The 19168-nt window shown below is 32.3% G+C and overlaps 2 protein-coding genes and 1 long non-coding RNA gene across 6 annotated transcripts in view; 2 read left to right on the forward strand and 1 right to left on the reverse strand.

Annotated features, from left to right (window-relative positions):
- Nucleotides 1–522: 522 nt before the first annotated feature.
- LOC136275711 (uncharacterized) lies at nucleotides 523–1038 on the reverse strand. Its single transcript, XM_066085515.1, has one exon. It carries the CDS (start codon nucleotides 1036–1038, stop codon nucleotides 523–525), a length of 516 nt encoding a protein of 171 aa, XP_065941587.1.
- Nucleotides 1039–1761: 723 nt separating this feature from the next.
- LOC136276472 (uncharacterized) overlaps nucleotides 1762–19168 on the forward strand; it is a 32784-nt gene continuing 15377 nt past the window's right edge. Inside the window, exons 1-3 of the long non-coding RNA XR_010714925.1 lie at nucleotides 1762–2210; nucleotides 4263–4324; nucleotides 4531–4581. This is a non-coding gene — a long non-coding RNA (uncharacterized lncRNA). The remainder of the gene's footprint in view (nucleotides 2211–4262; nucleotides 4325–4530; nucleotides 4582–19168) is intronic.
- LOC136276320 (N-lysine methyltransferase KMT5A-like) lies at nucleotides 4683–19102 on the forward strand. Of its 4 annotated transcripts, none has more exons than XM_066088089.1 (10): nucleotides 4683–5235; nucleotides 6440–6542; nucleotides 8481–8514; nucleotides 10985–11020; nucleotides 11310–11406; nucleotides 12880–13033; nucleotides 13276–13474; nucleotides 16898–16972; nucleotides 17988–18092; nucleotides 18334–18456. In XM_066088089.1, exons 3-9 carry the CDS (start codon nucleotides 8485–8487, stop codon nucleotides 18048–18050), a joined length of 654 nt encoding a protein of 217 aa, XP_065944161.1. In that variant the 5' UTR covers nucleotides 4683–5235; nucleotides 6440–6542; nucleotides 8481–8484; the 3' UTR covers nucleotides 18051–18092; nucleotides 18334–18456. The 4 variants fall into 4 exon arrangements, 2 of the variants coding, with proteins under 2 accessions (XP_065944161.1, XP_065944168.1); XR_010714818.1 differs by lacking the exons at nucleotides 17988–18092; nucleotides 18334–18456 and adding exons at nucleotides 18686–18790; nucleotides 19032–19102 and having other exon boundaries at nucleotides 4686–5235; nucleotides 16898–16987; XR_010714817.1 differs by having other exon boundaries at nucleotides 4687–5235; nucleotides 16898–16987; nucleotides 18334–18443.

Genomic DNA, 19168 nt, shown 5'->3' on the forward strand with positions numbered 1-19168 from the left:
TAGATTTCCAAACAGTCCCTTCATTGTAAAGGTATTTTTTTCACTGGGGTATCTACGACACAGATTGCATCTATGCGTAAGGATCTATGGCACCAAGAAAGTTTGTACCCCTATCTGACCTAAACAACTTCACTTTTCCTCTTATAGCGGTGGACCGTCTTAGCGCATTTATGAATGAGGATGATGACATCTCTTCGAGCACTTCTATATGCACTGCTCGGGTCACCAGACAGGTGCTGTTTGCAGAGGATCCTCTTGTTTAACATGTAATAACGTCCCACGGTCCGAAAATGTCTACGCCCACAGAGGTAAAAGGAGGTTGACCTGGAATCAAAAGATCTTCTGGTAGGTCAGACATCTTCTGCGATTCACACTGTCGTCGCATCCTCTGGCGAATCACACACTTGTGCAAGATCGAGACAACGAGACGTCTACATCCCGTTATCCAATACCCACTGGATCTCACCTTGCCCTCTGTGAAGTAACGACCTTGGTGACGAACTGACTGATGACACTTGACAATCAGCAGGGTAGCAACATAATGTTCCCCTGGTATAAGCAGATGAATTCTGACACCTCTGCTCCGTGTGTGCTCTTGGATATCTCAGCTATTTTCTTCAGGCCATATGTTGCGACAGCTGGAGATGGTCTATTGCCAAATATATGTACGTGCATACAGTATTCCTTGAGATCCCTGTCGACATCACTGTCTTCATGCCAGAGAAATCTTAGATATCTCAAGTGTTCTTCTGTGACTTTGAAACAATGTAACATGTGATGTATGTCTCCAACAAAGGCAACCATTTCCTTGCGGAACCGAAGTAGTATGCCCAAAAGACTGTTCGTCAAATCGGGTCCCTGAAGTAGGACATCGTACAGGGATATGCCATTGTATGTGGCGGAGGAGTCAAACACTCCTCGTATTTGGTCAGGCTTCTTGGGGTGGTAGACCCCAAAGAGCGGCATATAACAGTACTCTTGGTTCTCTACAAGTGGTTCTGCAGGACCAGCATGTTCTTTGTTGAATATTTTCTCCATGAATGCGGTGAAGTGCTGTCATTTGGTGTCATTCTTGCGAAGACTGTTTGCGAGAATGGTAGCTCGCTTTACCGCCTGTGGTTTGTTGTTTGGTAGTTTCTGTCGGTGTTTTTTGAAGGGAAGAGGGGCTTTCCAGCTCCCGGTGCAGTCCCTTCGGAACCCTTATCCATAAGTCTGATGAATTGTCTATCCTCCTCAGAAAATCCAATCTTCTCATCGTGGATGGATCTAATGAATACGTCATGATCAACAGCATTCTGAACAATAATCGGTTTGATCATGGTAGACCTGCTGCTGGTTTCCTTGACTTCAAAACTGTTGTTGCAAGGTAGGAATGAAGATGGACGTCCATTTCTAAGTATGTTTATCTATAAATTTTTTACTCAAAAATACACATTTCTACTTAATACTGTTCGTGATAAAGATAAACGTCTATCACGGACAATGTTAAGTAAAATGCTGATATCCTCGATTTAAATACCAAATATGATAATAATTCTATATGGGTTCGTTTTAAATTGATATGTCAATTTTTCAAAAATCAATGAACCGGTATTAATCTATCCAACTCGTGTTAAAAGATTTAAAAAGAAAGTAACCAAATAGGATTTCGTTGCTTTTCTGTTAAGCATTTATCCTCAATACGTTCATTAACTTTGTAACATTGTATTTTTTTTATTCATTAGTTCTAATGTTCAGTTGAAATTATTCGATATTTTGTTAAAATGTACAACGTTTTAATTTTTTAAATTTAATTTGTTATTAAAACAGTTAAAAAAAAAATATTTTGTGACCCCAAAGTATAAAGTTATACGACCGACCTATTCTGTAATCTATGAAATTTAAAAAGATAAAAATCATGAATCAATTCTGTTTATATTCTTTACACAACAACTGATTTTTTTAAGATAAGCTGTTCTTATTCCCTAAACTGAAAGCCAACTGAAAGTTATTTAAGGATTTGAGAGTCTAAAAACGGGTGACTGAATTGCCAACTTTTGCAACAAGGTCTCCTGTTAGTCATTTTTTCAGGTTTCAATCTCGTTTTACATGTAAGGTACTTACTGAGTATCATTGTATGTTTTTATTTCATTATCAGGCAGTGGCTCTTGAGTCAGCAGAATTCGGTGTAACATGTAACGCCATTTGTCCTTCAACAGTTAATACTCCTCGTAAGTATTCATTCCCTGTTATGCATTAATAAAACATTGAGTCCATAGATTATCAAGTTAGATGTGCACTATGAACATATTGATATACAACTTAATAAAAAAAAAATCGTTCTAAAGCAGATATTTTTTATATATATGTTAATGAGATATTACATCGCGTGCATTTAAACCAAAAAGGGAATAAGTATTTTTTTTTGTAATATATAAACGATTAAAATACATACAATGCTTCGATATCGTATTGAACCAATGTAAGCATTTTAAACGACAACCCCCCCCCCCCCCAAACAAACTTTAATACTATACATTGAAATTATTATTGTAGAGCAGTACTATAGGTTATTATTTTTAAATGTTATTAACGATTAAATTTATTTGACAGCTTATAATTACCTTATTATTTATTGGTTGATTTAAAATTCATTAGTTGGGATACACAAAATGTGTACGTATTTTTCACTTTTAGTAAAATGTCCGCATGAAATACAGTATTTTTTTTTTTATCTTTTACGGTACTCTGTAGACTCTTAAGTGTATAAACACGATGTTGGTACTACTAACACAGAACTTAAAACGACAAATAGATATAATAAAGTACATGTATTCAATTACACGCATGCTTATTGGAAACACATTTATTCTCAATTCTTTTTAAAAATCAATTTCGCGCATAATTTATTGCAAGCGCTGTAATTTAACAAATGAGGGTATTTGCTTGACAAAAATATTCCAGAAAAACCTTTGAGTCCAATTAACTTTAGCCTTTTTAAACGGAAAATAATGTTAAGTACAATTTTTATGATTTTAAAGTCTTAACTTTAAGCATATTTTATTTAAGCTTCGTTTACAAAGCAGACCTTAAATACAAGAACGACGAATAATTGCCGTGGACACTAGAGAATTCGCGTAAAAGATTTCGGAAATTATACATAAATCATATTTACTTCTCAGTTTATGTGTTAAATTTAATTATGAGAAAAAAAGACTTCAAAATTTAAAAGAAATATATTTACAGCATACAGGGAAAAACAATTTTATCATGCCTATCAAGCAAATATATCCATTTTTTTAAATGTCGAAAACTAAAGGTCGTAACGTTCAAGGCTTTGTTTCCACAATCGTGAAGGGCAAGTTGTATATAGACAGTTCGTGCGTTGATGCAGACATTTATCTTGGAAAGAGTAAAATTCGAGGAAAACATTGTTTTCCGGGGTAGAGGTTCTGTTTTTGAAGTTTTACCCTGTTTAATTAGATTCTTGCACTTTGATTCGTCTGTAGTGTAAAATACATTAAGTATATGTGTATGTGAATAAGTATAATGATTGTTCCGAAAGTGACCTTTTATTGTTGTGTGCACAGCATGAGTGTTGATCGAGCATGTGATCGACAGCCAAAGACAAGCTAAATTGTTGACCAATTGATTTATATGTATTCAATTTTTTTATTATTATGTGTGGATAAAATATAAAGCTGTAATGTAATTTGCACATTAACTTTAAGACCGTAAAAGCACGTAGTAAAAAATAAATGTATATAGTAGTACAAATACAACATAAATAATCACTTTTATTTTCTTACTAATGAACGGTCTTAAACGCTACGAGCAATAAAAATGAGGAAATGGAAGAATTACTTCATTTCCCACGCATAATTTAATTGGGATCACCTGTGCCATTTAGAAAAATTATGAATAAGCTATTGAACAAATCCAAATCCTATCAAATAAACACTTTATTAACTCAAATTCAAGTTCTACATGATCTCAAAAAATACGAGCTAAAAAGACCACCTATATTTCGATGGAATTGGTTAAATACCCACGACACACTTCACATAAAAAATCATGTTATTTCCTACACGTTATCGCGAGTGCACTGTGGGGAAAAGGATAACGTCATACAACAAAAGTTGACGTAAAGTTACTGTAACGTCACAATGATCGAAAGAGGCGCAGAGTTAATAAGTAAACATACTGTGGCGATACTTGCATAAATCTTCACCATATGAATTGTTTTACAAAATCTAAGAGGAGGTGTATTGGTTTAATTTTAGTTGTAACGAAGATGATAAAAGATTTTCAGAAGACTTCTACCAAAAGCTTTGACGAAATAAAAGTAAGAATTGCCTTATTTATGTCCGAAGGATGTGATCAAATGAATCCTCTCAATGAATATTGTTTGGTTTTTTCTTAGTAAGTTGGAGATCGTTTCAAGTAGAGACTATTAAAATGACGAAATAATATTTTTGACTTATATTATAGTTAAATTATTCTTAATGTGTGGTACGTAGGTAATTTATGTCATCATAAAATTTCTTGAAGGAGGAATATATACAGTGTATGCCTACAAAACGGTTCACAGAGGCTAGCCAGGTAGTAATATACTATATATATATATATATATATATATATATATATATATATATATATATATATATATATATATATATATATATATATATATACCTGACTTATGCATTTGGTAGACCGATTGTATTATTTTATCTTTATTAGGGAGACCAAAAGATTAGGGAGACATATTTTGGTCTCCGTATTATTTTGACCTTGTCTAAAATGTAATTGGCTTATCTTTAAATCAATGAACGGTGTGTCTTTGCCTAAAATGCATCAATGTGTCTATTATTTGACGTCCAATAGTTGCCTTTTGTCTATATTATTTCGTAAAAAGGAATTCAATCTGCCTCCACTGTATAATTTGCAAAGACTATTTTTCTGCATTTAGGAGACCGAAGAAAACTTGCAATATTGCAAAAAATCTAACATATATAATTTGTTTAGCCTTTAATTATTCTAAATGAACCTGTTTTCAAAATACTTTTTCACTTTTTATGTATAAAGCCTCACTAGGAAAAAAGTCGATAATTCCTAGACCATGTTTGAACATTTTGGCAAGTGCTCTCCGCCATTTGTTCCGAGTACTCTCGGAACGTCTCGGGTTAAAACAATTGACCTTTTAACAATGTTTAACGCCAGCGTGTTGCCTTCAGGGATCAAAGCTATTTTATGGTAAGTACTTTTGATAATCCTACTACAATTAAACAAAATTATGTTATTTTTTATTAAGTTTTTTTTAAATATAAAAGAAATAGGGCGATAATGTGTGCAACTTGACTATTTTACACCCATTGTTGATTCATCTTCGAGGACATTCGAAATGAAGTTAATAATAAAAGCATAATTTTCATTTTCCCCTGTACGTTTGATGTCATATGTAATTTAAGGATTTATCAGTACCTCCTCCGGAGCAAAAGTCGGCCCCATTCCCCATTGGAAATAGGTTCAACAGCTGTCCAAATTTATAGTATAGCAGTACCCTCCCCCCATGGAAAATAGTCCTTATGTTTATTTCTTATTTAAAAAATACTTCGTGAAATAACCAAAATGCCCATAAATGTTCTCTATTAACAAATGATTAAACTCATTTAGCAAAACTGCAGTCATAAAAGTTTCAAGACACGCTGTAAACATCGCCAACTTTTAATCCGATTTTCCTCTGTGTTTCTAAAACATCGTAATTTTGTAGAAGCCTATACTGTAAATGAGGCATGTTTTTTTTTTACCACACACTAGACTGATATATAAGTAAAAGGTTATTGTTATGAACTATTTAAAAAAGAAAAATACATTATCAATTTTAAAGGCGATGTTTGATAAATTCAAGTTCTTAATGTAACACTTTTATGACCAGTGTTAAACGTGTTCATTTCAGGGGAAAAAGACTTGTTCTAATAACTAAATATAGAAATATTACACAAAAAGATTATATTGTGAAGTTAGATATTCTATTTAAAAGTCTAGCTCTTTGATTTTCCATAATAAAGTCAGAAATCATGATGTATGCAACGTATGATTTCTCCCAACTTCATGAAAATGTCGATAAAATTTTCCCAATTCCAAAAAATAGCATTTTCAAAGTAAAAAAAGGCTGAAAATCCCAGTTATTATATAGTTTATTAAAAAAGGACAAAAAAGTTAATCGAAGAATGTCGCTTTATATGTAAATAGATCGACATGAAGAATTTTCTATGTTACTATTATGTACCAGTAATATTGTTTTAAATTAATTATGTACGTAATGTAGACATATGTGCATGTACCCTTTGTTACCTTAGCCTAAATAAATTAAAAGCAACTTAAGATCAGTTGTTCTTTTTCATTTGTATAGTGGAAAGATAGCCGACTATTCTATGTACGAATTGACTTATTATAGGTAAAATAGTCAGGCGTCCATGTTTAGAACCGGGATGCACACCCTACATTTACAAACGTGACATCTCACTATCGCTCTCGTTTGGCTTTCCGGATATCATCAGGTATGTAACAATTTTAGCCTTTTGATGATTAATAATAACGTAAACAATGTGTCTGCAGATTCCACGTTGTTTACTCTCTTCTCATTATATCGTGGGTTCCGTTGTATCGCGGTATGTTCCAAAAAATAGGATTCCCGTTTTTTCCGCGATTTTCCACAATGAGTTTATGCACAAACTGCAAAGAAGGTTGTTAAATATATCGGCAAATATAATTTTTCTCACAAATAAAAAAATTTCCGTAGAGAAAGCAAGTTCAAAAGTCAACAATGTATTCTGATGGAAAAAAAAAACACTAAATAAAACGCATAATATAATGTATATTTCATTCCCTAACCAGTTTAAGTGACTTTGCTTTCATAAAGAATCATATTTTATTTGTAAAACATAGGCGTCGGAACCGGGGGGCTAGGGGGGGCTTAGCCCCCCCCCCCCACTTTTTTTGCAAAGTTATACCTAACCATTAGAAACATAGCTTGATAGAGGGTTCAGCCCCCCCACTTTTTCTCGCAGAAAAGATTATTGTTCCTAATTGTTCCTAAATTTACCTTGAAAGATTGAGAGGTTAGATTCAGAAGCATACATAAAGAATCATATTTTATTTGTAAAACATAGGCGTCGGAACCGGGGGGGCTAGGGGGGGCTTAGCCCCCCCCCCCACTTTTTTTGCAAAGTTATACCTAACCATTAGAAACATAGCTTGATAGAGGGTTCAGCCCCCCCACTTTTTCTCGCAGAAAAGATTATTGTTCCTAATTGTTCCTAAATTTACCTTGAAAGATTGAGAGGTTAGATTCAGAAGCATACTAGGGTTCAGCCCCCCCACTTTTTCTCGCAGAAAAGATTATTGTTCCTAATTGTTCCTAAATTTACCTTGAAAGATTGAGAGGTTAGATTCAGAAGCATACATAAAGAATCATATTTTATTTGTAAAACATAGGCGTCGGAACCGGGGGGGCTAGGGGGGGCTTAGCCCCCCCCCCCCACTTTTTTTGCAAAGTTATACCTAACCATTAGAAACATAGCTTGATAGAGGGTTCAGCCCCCCCACTTTTTCTCGCAGAAAAGATTATTGTTCCTAATTGTTCCTAAATTTACCTTGAAAGATTGAGAGGTTAGATTCAGAAGCATACTAGCCCCCCCCCCCCCCCCCCCCCCACGGATTAGGATTTCCATGATTTTGGGAATTACTTTTTTCTCAATATTTCTGAGGATTAGTCTAGCCCCCCCACTTTCAATTTGCTTCCGACGCCTATGTAAAAAATAAAAACTGTCCGTTATAACTGAACCAGGCTTCCAGATTTCCCGCGATACAATAGAACTCTCTAATTTTGAAGGTGAATAAAACTTGTGATTTTAAAATAGCATACAAAATAAATTACGTAAGTTGGGAAATTGATGTTCCTCAGAAAAGCTAGTCTAATACAAGCTTTTTGAACAACACTAATGACATGTGAAAATGATAACTTTAGGGAAAAAAATAAGTACCGCGATATTATGAGATACCTGTATACGTCTTAATTACACAGCACAGCTTTGTGTACAATGTGCTCGCAAGAACATTCAATCCAAAAGCATGACCAATGTAGCAACACTTTTAAAATTACTTTTTATAACTTGTATTTTAATGGTAATGTGCACCCCCTTTCCCTGTAATTGTTGATTTGTTAGAATAACATGACATGTTTTATACATATAAATGATTGATGGTTGTAAGATATTTTGTTGTTTACAAATTTAATGTATGTTCTCACTAGAACATGCACATATGATAATATGGTAGACTATATATCAAGTTCAACTCTCTCTCTCTCTCTCTCTCTCTCCAACTTTTGATAAACATTTCAATATTTATTTTTCTCTCTCTTTTATGAAAAACAAACACATTTCAACATTAATAATAGTCGCTTATAATAATACCATGATTTTTTGAATTTGTAGACTAATGGCGAGTTTGTCAAGAGGAAAACGAATGGTATGTTAATGTAATTATGTACAACTATTAATGCATGCGTTGATGAATACTGGTCAGTTGTATTTATTATTTGGTACGTTAATGTCTGAGTGTATTTTTCTCCAGTTCTGAAATATTTGCTGTTGTGGGGCAAAACTAGCCTTATTTGGTAATGGAAAATTTGCATCTAGTGCATTTGTTTTGTTGGTATTTGATTATGATTTAAAGGTTGAATCCTTTCAGGGCTCGACATTAACGCTTGTCCGCTTGTCCGGTACCAGTTAAAAAATATACGGACAAGTGAATATTGCTTGCCACTTGTCCGACTGGACAAGTGCATTTTTATGTAAAGAAGTCTCCAACATTTTAAAAAGTAAAGAAAGTTTTGTGATAAGTTTATCTGTAGTCCCGTTATAAGTTTATCAATTAGTTATTTTGAATTTGATCCTGACTTCAAATTGAATCAATTGAGTTACTCTTGATCGGGATTGAAGTTCACTAATTACAAACAACTTTCAATATTGATCTGTAAAGATGTGGATCTTAGTTCTTACACAGTACCAAACACACATGTTATCAAAAAGAAAGGAAGAATAGGTAGCAAAGATAAACTTAAAAGGATTATGGAAAGAAATGTAATTTACATTAGGTTTCATTCATCATTGATAGACTATGATGACTTTTTATGTTTAGTTTAAAAAACAGATGAGAAATCAATTTAAGAGTTACATGTATTTTAAAATTTAAAATGTCTTGTAATTTGCCATGACAAAGCTACAGCTGACAAATCATGTTTAATGTTATATGGAACCAATACATTTAGGAAAGACACTTTAAGTTTCCATTTTAGAAGTCAGGTTATTAATTATGGCAAGAATAATCGATAAATGACTTTATTTTAGTAATACAGAACTGTAGTTTTCAAGTTGACAATATTTGATCTTTAATACTGAAAATTTTTTGGACAAGTGAAGTTGAAGTTTGGACAAGTAAATATCTTGGTCACTTGTCCGAATGGACAAGTAGGAAAAAAAGTTAATGAAGAGCCCTGGCCTTTAAACTCTGTGATTAATTAGTTCCAAACATACAGAAGTCTATATCGAATTAGTAAAACAATTTTGTCTGGAGGTTTTTTTTTTATTATATTAGATAAAATTGTAAACTTCAGTGCAAAATCCTTCTTTGCTGTTATGTCTTTTTAGTTCGTTCATTGTATTTCTTGAATGAGAAGACGGAGCGTCAATCAATAAAATAATTTCTTTCCAATATAATATTCAATAATTTAATGCTGGATGTAACGCAGCATTTGATCGGATAGGAAAATTAAAATAAATTTGTATAACCTGGTTTGCATGTCACAAGACACGTCACAATGCACCAACATCAAAAATGTACTAATCCACTTGACATTACGTTTGAATTTTGAACAGATTAATATCATTTTTAAAAGAAAAATAGACTCAATTTGAACAGTAAATTACAAAAAATTAAATTATAAGGAATGAACTCAATATCTACCCAAGTTATACGAGTATAACCTGGGTTGGAGCAATTTACCCTTTCGCAGATTATAAAGCGTAAATTGCCCCAACCCAGGTTATACTCATATAACTTGGGTAGACATTGAGTTCATTTCTTAATTAGGTAAGTTAGGTACCATTTATGATTAATTTTATTATAGATAATGTACTATATGATTTAAGAGTGTTATTGTTAAGTACTGGTATTAGATTTTTTTTCAGTTATTTGATAGAAATTCATAAATCATTTGTTGTGATGATGTAATGCTTTATCTTTATATGTATTTATTAGGGATGTCAACGAGTACCCGGTTAACCGGGTACTCGATCGAACATCTGAGTATCGGATACTAAAATCGGTACTCGGTTACTCGGATGTATATTTTTTAATATTTCTAAGTTTATTTAATAATGCATTAAAACATCGGTTTTAAAACTGAAAATGTCCATTGCACTTGTACATACAGTAATTAGGATTTCCTACGCCTCTAAATATGCTAAATGACCGTTATCGCCTGTGGCAGTGTTTATATAGTAATTATCGTGACCAAACACCTGTTACCTAGCTTTTCTCACCTTTGGCTGTCTTCTACCATTATTTTTAGCTTACTTTAATGATTTGTTTTCACTGAACATCATTTATATAGTCTATTATATAAATTAGATAGCACACAGTAGAGAAATTGAACAGACCTAAAATGCTGCCACCGACTTCAAAGGTCTGGAAATATTTTAAAAGAACTGAAGACCAAGGTTTTACTGAACTTTATCAATGTACTTGTTCATATTTATTTTCTTTCTTACTGAGTACCTGGGTACTCGATCGGAAAAACGTCCGAGTAACCGAGTACTAAAAATTGTCCGATTTGACATCCCTAGTATTTATTGATGGCAATGAAGATATGCTCAATTGAATAAGCAATGTCATATTTAAGCATGACATTAAATAGCAATTATATTTGTTATTTCAGTTAAAGGCTTCACTGATAGACAGAGGGGACTGCAAGGTATGCTTATTTGGCATTTAATTTGTAATTTAGTATGGTGCATTAATTTATAAGATCAGGTTGATTTTGATTTGTTTATTTAATAAATATTTAATTAGTTTTGAGGACATAACATTTTTATTATATATCTGAATTTTGATAAAAATGTTGTCCTTTGATACACTTTAACCACTTGTCACCAATAAGTTATCAGAATATCTTTTAAAATTAATAAAAAAGATATTTATATGTTATTTACATTAAAGAAAGTTTTCTTATTAATTCTAATGCAAGGAACCTTTTTTCACAGAAAAGTCGCCTGTCACCAGATGCTGAAGCAAAAATTTTCTGTGAAGCAGGACTAGATAAAGATGGTTTTGATGTAAAATACCTATCCGACTACAAAGGTATATATATGTATATATTTTAAAGGACATGATTCTTGTGACTATTTTAAGACTATATCAATCTTCTTTTCAAGAAGAGCTTAATAAAGATATAAGAGAATGTTGAAGTACTTAATATGTTAAGAATTTTTACTCTACTGGATAATAGTTTACTGTTAGAAAAATAGTATTCAGATCAAATGGATAAATATTAAATGATTGAAAAATCTAAATATTGTCTATCTGTAAGTTAACATTTTTTATAGTTATACACATTTAGGTATATAGGATCTATAGTCATTACATGATTATTTTGTATTACTTTTTGATTGGGAGCAAAGTGGACCGAACACCCTTGGCAGTGTATACCGGTATTATCAGAATGATAGATATTTGAGTTATCTTACAAGAGATGATGACCAGGCCAAACAGTGGTTCTAAAGCCTCTTTTACAATTGGCGCATGATCAGAAGCAACAAAATATTCGTGCGACTGATAAAATTATATATGAATCTTAAACTGTTGCCGAACTAAATGCATTTGAAAAAGTATTAGTACGATCTAAGCGTGCGTTGTAAACGATGTAAACGCATTAAATCTTAGGATATATCTTGCGTCTAAATGCGACTGATCTGAGTGAAAGGGGCTGTTGAAGGATAATGGGATAGGATCGCACGAGAGACCAGGTGATCGGATGATTGGACATGCGCCAATGCAATGGGAAGTGCAATCATGCGTTGAACTTCCATGGTACAAATCCTCGTGCGAGTCAGGAAGGGGGGGGGGGGTATATACTGCCTATTTCTGACGCTTTCCAGTAGACATTGTTGAAAGCGAGAGAATATGCTGCCCAAGAAGAAACAAGGATGCAGCAGCATTTATGATTACCTCAATATGATTATTCTATTAATATCTGATTGGAAAGTCACGTGACACGGGATTTCATAGGAACGAAAAACGCCGAAATGAGCATACAATGTAGACAAACATGATTAAACCAAAAATACTTAGTCATTTTGATTCTCTTTATACTACAAAACCAACTTAACCATCTATGATTCAAAATTATGAAAGAAAAGTGAGACAGAAACATAGGAAATCAAACAATCACAACATTATTGCTATTGAATAGTCAGACAATTTTAGAAATCAACATGTTTTTTTAAAACGCTCGTACTATTGTTTGCGTGTTGCACTGCGATGATTTGGATCGCATTTGGTCGTGTCTGAATAGTGTGCATGTCCACTATTTTGAGGAGACTTGATGTGAGCACTAAAACACATGCAACGAATGCGAGACATCGTGCAACGTAGGCGAGAGCTTGTGCAACGTATGAAAGAGCTTGTAGGAATCTTAAAAATTCCGATCTCAAAGTGTTGTAAAGTACTTGTGCGCCAATTATGAAAGGGGCTTAATGTGGATGTTTATGAATCCAAAAGTTTTCTTTGCATTTATACAATGCTTTCACACAGGTGCTTTTGATTTTAATGTAGGTTTTGGAGTTATTAGCACAACTGTTCATGCAAGTGGAGATTTTCTCCTGCAGTATGCAGGAGAAACATTAAATGGACAGGATGGGGAGGAGAGATTAAAGAGGACAACGGAAAACAAAATATTTTTCTACAGATATAAGGGAAAGGAACTTTGGTAATATGATTTAATACATATTTACCTGAAGCTGGAGGTCTGTAGCTCCCGGTGTGAAAAAAATCTAATCAACGTTTATCTAAAAAAAAATTCAGGCCAGGAGATACAGACCTACAGCTAAATGTAATATTTTAACATTCATGTAGGGCAGTTATGTTTCTAGAACTATAAAAAATTCTAAGTCAAGCAAAAATACCAGTAATTATATGCTTCTTATTTAAGGTTGATTTCTTTTTATGTAGTATTGATGCTGAAGGAGTGAACGACCATATCTGCCAGTTTGTAAATGATGGCAAAGATGATGCAAACTCCACCATGAAATTAAAAGTGTATAATGGAAGGGAATACTTATGTTTGTTTGCCAAGAGAGACATTGTGGCAGGGGAAGAGATACTTTATGACTATGGTTGTGATGGGAAAAACTTGTGGTGGCGTAGCAAGGTAGGAGAATGGTTGGATTAATTATACACAAAAAATAACTATAAAAAAAGAGTTTAGTGATTTACAATCAGGCTTTGGATATCTTGTGAACTGGATTTGGTTTTTTTTTGCGTTTTTTTCGTACATTGTTTTAAACTAATCTAAAAAATAGATTTTTCTCAAGAATTTAAAAAGTATCAGAATAGATAATTTATATGTTTTTATTGAAAAACAAACCTATAGCTTCTGTTAGTGTTGTTAAAGGACATATCGCATGTTTCTAAAGTATGGGACATTTTACATTTTTTGGCTTCCTTGTGTATCTAATAATTACTCCTAACAGTTTGTTAACGGTATAAAAGCGGTAATTAGCCATAATATCAATTTAAATTATAGCCCCGATCGTTTAAAAACTCGTTAATTAGATAGCGTGTCACGTGGTACAGTGACGTCACATGCGACCTTCTTCGAACAGCTTATGGTAAACAAATATGTAGGATTAGCATTATCTCCTTTTAATTTTGACATTTATTCACCATGTACGTTGTTTTTTTACACGCTGACTAAATAAAAAGAATCTTGTTATACAGTCGTACATGTTTGAGCCACCAGTACGGATAAAAAACGATGAAATTGCCGAAGAAGAGACGATGAAGTCGGCAATGGCGATCAGATTGATCGACGTGTAAACATTGTAAACACAACTTAGTAATGGTTGAAGCTCAAATAAATCGGTTAAAGGTGTTTATTTATTAAAATCTACAACAGTCTTGTTTTTTGCCGTTCCTAACGACTCAAAATGTTCATTATTGTAAAACTGTGGTGCACAAGAAGTTTGTCGCATAAACATTCAATATCGACAACTCGATCCTTGACTTCTCCCACAAAAAAATAAAACTCACAGAAATCTCACCTACCGTACTATAATGATATTAATATGATTTCTGCAGATGTGAGCTACATGTTCGAATGAAGAAATTATTTTTACAAAACCGATGCATACATGAACGTATAGTTTAACAATAACAATGAGAAAACAGCTAATGAAGCGAGGCGGTATCCAAAATGGCGTCCCCTCTCGTTATTTTTCTCCGATGAACTTGCGTTTTGTACACAGGCCCCTGTTCATAAACTTCAATTTTTTCTTTTTGAAAAATGAATATGATTTATTTATAAAACTATGATTACAAAAATATACCATATAATTAATGATATATATGTATTGAATGTTTATTCATAAATCCTCTCGTCGACAGATAGACCACTATTTGTCGCAAGATTTCCGCATACTTTCGTAAGGGAAACTTAAAAAAACAACAGTCCAAATCCCCATTTCCGACGACTAGAACACCCACAGGAGGCACAAAACACCATCATGTCCCGTTATCGGCAATTTAATAGGTGATAATTAGTTTAATTGTCGTTTAAATCTAATCGAATTACAAAGATGGCTGACAGCACCTTCTCGCTCGAGGTCGCATATGACGTCACACATCATGGCGGGTAGATCGAGAGAAAAAATATGCATATCGCGACATTTGAATTTCATCGCTTTCAAACTCACGAATTAGGCAGAATATTTTATGAAAACGTTTATAAACTTCATTTCTAATGAGTATAGAATGATTTTATTTAAAAAATTCCGAAAATTGAAAATCATGCGATATGTCCTTTAAATAGGTTAAAAATCATGATCCACTAATCAGCAGAATTGGTTGTCTCTTGCCATCTGATGATCGGTCAATAATCGAATCGGTAACAAATTATATTAAATTCAATAAAATGGGACACTAAATTTTATGCTATGGTCTAATTTAAAATACAATGTATATACTAGTAAGTGATATTTTCGCTTACTTTTAAAAGCTTTTAGCTGTATTTTTATTAATTAGAGTGTTACACATCTTTTGAGATTAAAGAAAAAATCCAGTTCACAACAGTTTTCATTTCATTCAATACAGATTGAAAACAAAATGATAGGTATAATATTAATGTAATAAACCCATTATAATTGATTCTAAAATCTCAAATTGAATATGATAAATCGACAACCTTTCCAACTGATCATTGATTAAAAATCAATCATCGTGACCACACTAGCTCCTGTTCATGTACTTGTATTTACTAGTTTTGATTGATTTCAGAAAAAGGCTGATGATCCTTTTGATTTTGGTAATGGGTTTTTGGTTTTGTTATGTTTTATTTCACTTAATTTTGTTTTAAGTTCTTTGATTTTCTTTCAATTTTAAGGTGGCCCTATACACCAACTGTTTATTCCAATTTTCAATAGAAGACCACATATACTTATCAAATATTAAAATGATGATAGGGATACTATAGGTATTTTTAAAGAATATTTTAAATGTTTTTTGTGTTTTTGTAAAATATTTTTAAATAAGATAGCTATTAACAAATTGAGAAAAAAAAATTTGTCATGTGATGGATATTTCCTTCGGACACAAACAAAACATATAACACTTCTTAACATTAAAAAATGTTATTATTGCAATTTTTTTAGTATTTCCCCAAAACATAATTTTTCATATTTTCTTACTCTGTTGACAAATCATTTGAAAAAGTTGCTTGATGTTATAAGAAAATGTATTTTAATAACTGTGACATAAAAAATTGAATGAAAATCATTGCAAATAAACACAAAAATTTTTTTAAATTTTATTTGGTATGAAAGTTCCTAAGTCCCAAGGCCCAAACACCTTGGGGACTTTTCATTTCTGAGTTGAAGAAAATTTCCTAAATATAATGTTGGAATGATAAATAATATGTATTTCATTATAGGCCTGTATAAGTGAATATATTCGCTTTAATGCAAAACTAAGTCAAATGAATAAAGGGGAAAATTGACTAGGCTAATAGGATTTATGTATCCCAACCTGAGAGAAATTCAAAGCAACCCTTCCATCCCATTAAGGTTGTAAGGAACATCTGTCGATATTAATGTGCATTAAAGTATATTATAATTGAAATACGTTCACTGGTTTAGAATTTTCTTTCACAGTATTCAACCAAAAAATACGTTTTAGAAAATTTTGGAAAGTTAAAAAATGTATTGTTCTCAGCGGGAATCGAACTCAGGACCTACAGGTTTGTTGTGAACCCACAAACCCACTGCGCTACGGTGTAACATATCGATGATGGGAAAGAAACTATTTAAAAAAATTATTTGTTGATTTTATTGTTTATTTCGATAAATAATGCCACACAACGTGAAGGTGTCACATACCACATTAGTTGTTAGTAATGACCAATTAACAAATTGAATCTATTCATTTAATAATTTTTTTCAAAAGAGCAGTCCCCATACAATTCGCCTCAGTTTAAATCAGCCAGTACCGGAATTGCATGCTTCCAGATTTACTTTTTTGTGTACAGCTTCATCAAAAAGTGGTGTATAGAAAATTTCTATATTGTTTTAATTTCTTTCAGTTCCTTCTGATGTGGATTCTGACCCGTTTAGTGTGTCAAATTACTCCCCAAGTTCTGATTCTGAATCGGATGAAAGTAAGGAGGTTTTAGGTAATGTTATTATTTAAAGACTAATTTTGCATCTGCAGTCCATTTTCACTTTGCAAAAAATACCTCAAAGAACAAGAGGCTGAGAGCCCAGTCATTTTAATTCAGACTAAAGTAAATCCATTTATATTATCTAGATATACTTTGAAATAACATCATAATTGGAATATTGTATATTTAATCCTGTTTTCTGTATTAATAATATTTGGTCTCCATAATGATCCTTTTATGCAATTGGTCTCCATAATCTATGATTTATTCATTATTATTTAATATATAATGTATGCAGATAAAATGAATGATTATTTGATTATCCTTCAATTTTGCTAGGTTTCAAAATATATGATTTTTTTTATTAAATTACACAAAATTGATTTAGATAAAAAAAAAAAAATAATATGCAAAAACATATAGCTTCATACATTGGTTTTAATAGGTCTCCTAAATACAGTAATTAGGCATTTGTTCTTGTTATACATGTACATAGTATGTGTATAAATGTAGAGCATGTTGTTATTTTAGGCATACAGAATAATAATTTTATTCTGGTTGTAACGCGCTTTCTGATTGGCTAAAACATTATGATTTTATATCTTATAAAGAATGTTGCCTACCTTATAGTAAGACTAACCTCAAACACGCATCAATACGCTTTACGTTACGTTTAAATGTTGTACAATTTTACGTCATTTTAAAGGTCAAATGACTGTATTTAACTACTATGATGAGTAAAAAATTAAATTATAAGCAATGAATTCAATATTTATTAATTTTTTACGATATAAAATAGTTTGAAACAGTTTACGCTATTTTATAAATCGCTTTACGGTTTATAAAGGGTAAACTGCCCCAAACCATTTTATATCATATAAAAAAAAAAAATATTGAAATCGTTCCTTAAGTTAAAAAAAAAACGACTAAAGTTTATATCATATTTCTAATAGGTGAATGTTTAATTTGTGAGGTAGCACTTATATTTCTCTACTGCATGCTTATTTTGCAGAGTATGTGCCAGAATCGTTTGAAGTCCAGACCAATTCCATTGTGCAAGAGGAGGGAAACTTAGCTGCAGAGGAATCTACATGTAATAGTTTTCATTCAAACAAAGGTAATTCTTTTTGGATTCTCTAGATGCATGTGTACTTATAGAGTACATGTGTATTTATAGTAGATAGAGGTTCTTTGATCTTTGATAAACTGCCCCACACCATATCATATAAGACAAATAAATATTCAAATCATTCCTTAAGTAAAAAAAAACAACTAAAGTTTATATCATATTTCTAATAGGTGAATGTTTAATTTGTGAGGTAGCACTTATATTTCTCTACTGCATGCTTATTTTGCAGAGTATGTGCCAGAATTGTTTGGAGTCCAGACCAATTCTATTGTGCAAGAGGAGGGAAACTTAGCTGCAGAGGAATCTACATGTAATAGTTTTCATTCAAACAAAGGTAATTCTTTTTGGATTCTCTAGATGCATGTGTACTTATAGAGTACATGTGTATTTATAGTAGATAGAGGTTCTTTGATCTTTGATAAACTGCCCCAAACCATTTTATATCATATTAGACAAATAAATATTGAAATCATTCCTTAAGTAAAAAAAAAACGACTGAAGTTTATATCATATTTCTAATAGGTGAATGTTTAATTTGTGAGGTAGCACTTATATTTCTCTACTGCATGCTTATTTTGCAGAGTATGTGCCAGAATTGTTTGAAGTCCAGACCAATTCCATTGTGCAAGAGGAGGGAAACTTAGCTGCAGAGGAATCTACATGTAATAGTTTTCATTCAAACAAAGGTAAATCTTTTTGGATTCTCTAGATGCATGTGTACTTATAGAGTACATGTGTATTTATAGTAGATAGAGGTTCTTTGATCTTTGATAAACTGCCCCACACCATATCATATTAGACAAATAAATATTGAAATCATTCCTTGAGTAAAAAAAAAACCCTAAAGTTTATATCATATTTCTAATAGGTGAATGTTTAATTTATGAGGTAGCACTTATATTTCTCTACTGCATGCTTATTTTGCAGAGTATGTGCCAGAATTGTTTGAAGTCCAGACCAATTCCATTGTGCAAGAGGAGAGAAACTTAGCTGCAGGGGAATCTACATGTAATAGTTTTCATTCAAACAAAGGTAATTCTTTTTGGATTCTCTAGATGCATGTG

The sequence above is a fragment of the Magallana gigas genome, chromosome 1 (assembly GCF_963853765.1).
Source record: "Magallana gigas chromosome 1, xbMagGiga1.1, whole genome shotgun sequence".
Taxonomy (NCBI): Eukaryota; Metazoa; Mollusca; class Bivalvia; order Ostreida; family Ostreidae; genus Magallana; species Magallana gigas.

Coding starts and splice junctions, on each gene's coding strand:
- LOC136275711 (XM_066085515.1), bottom strand. CDS start 1,038: ATGGAGAAAATATTCAACAAAGAACATGCTGGTCCTGCAGAACCACTT.
- LOC136276320 (XM_066088089.1), top strand. CDS start 8,485: ATGGCGAGTTTGTCAAGAGGAAAACGAATG. Junction 8,515..10,984: donor TGTCAAGAGGAAAACGAATG/GTATGTTAATGT, acceptor TTGTTATTTCAG/TTAAAGGCTTCACTGATAGA. Junction 13,475..16,897: donor ACTTGTGGTGGCGTAGCAAG/GTAGGAGAATGG, acceptor AATTTCTTTCAG/TTCCTTCTGATGTGGATTCT.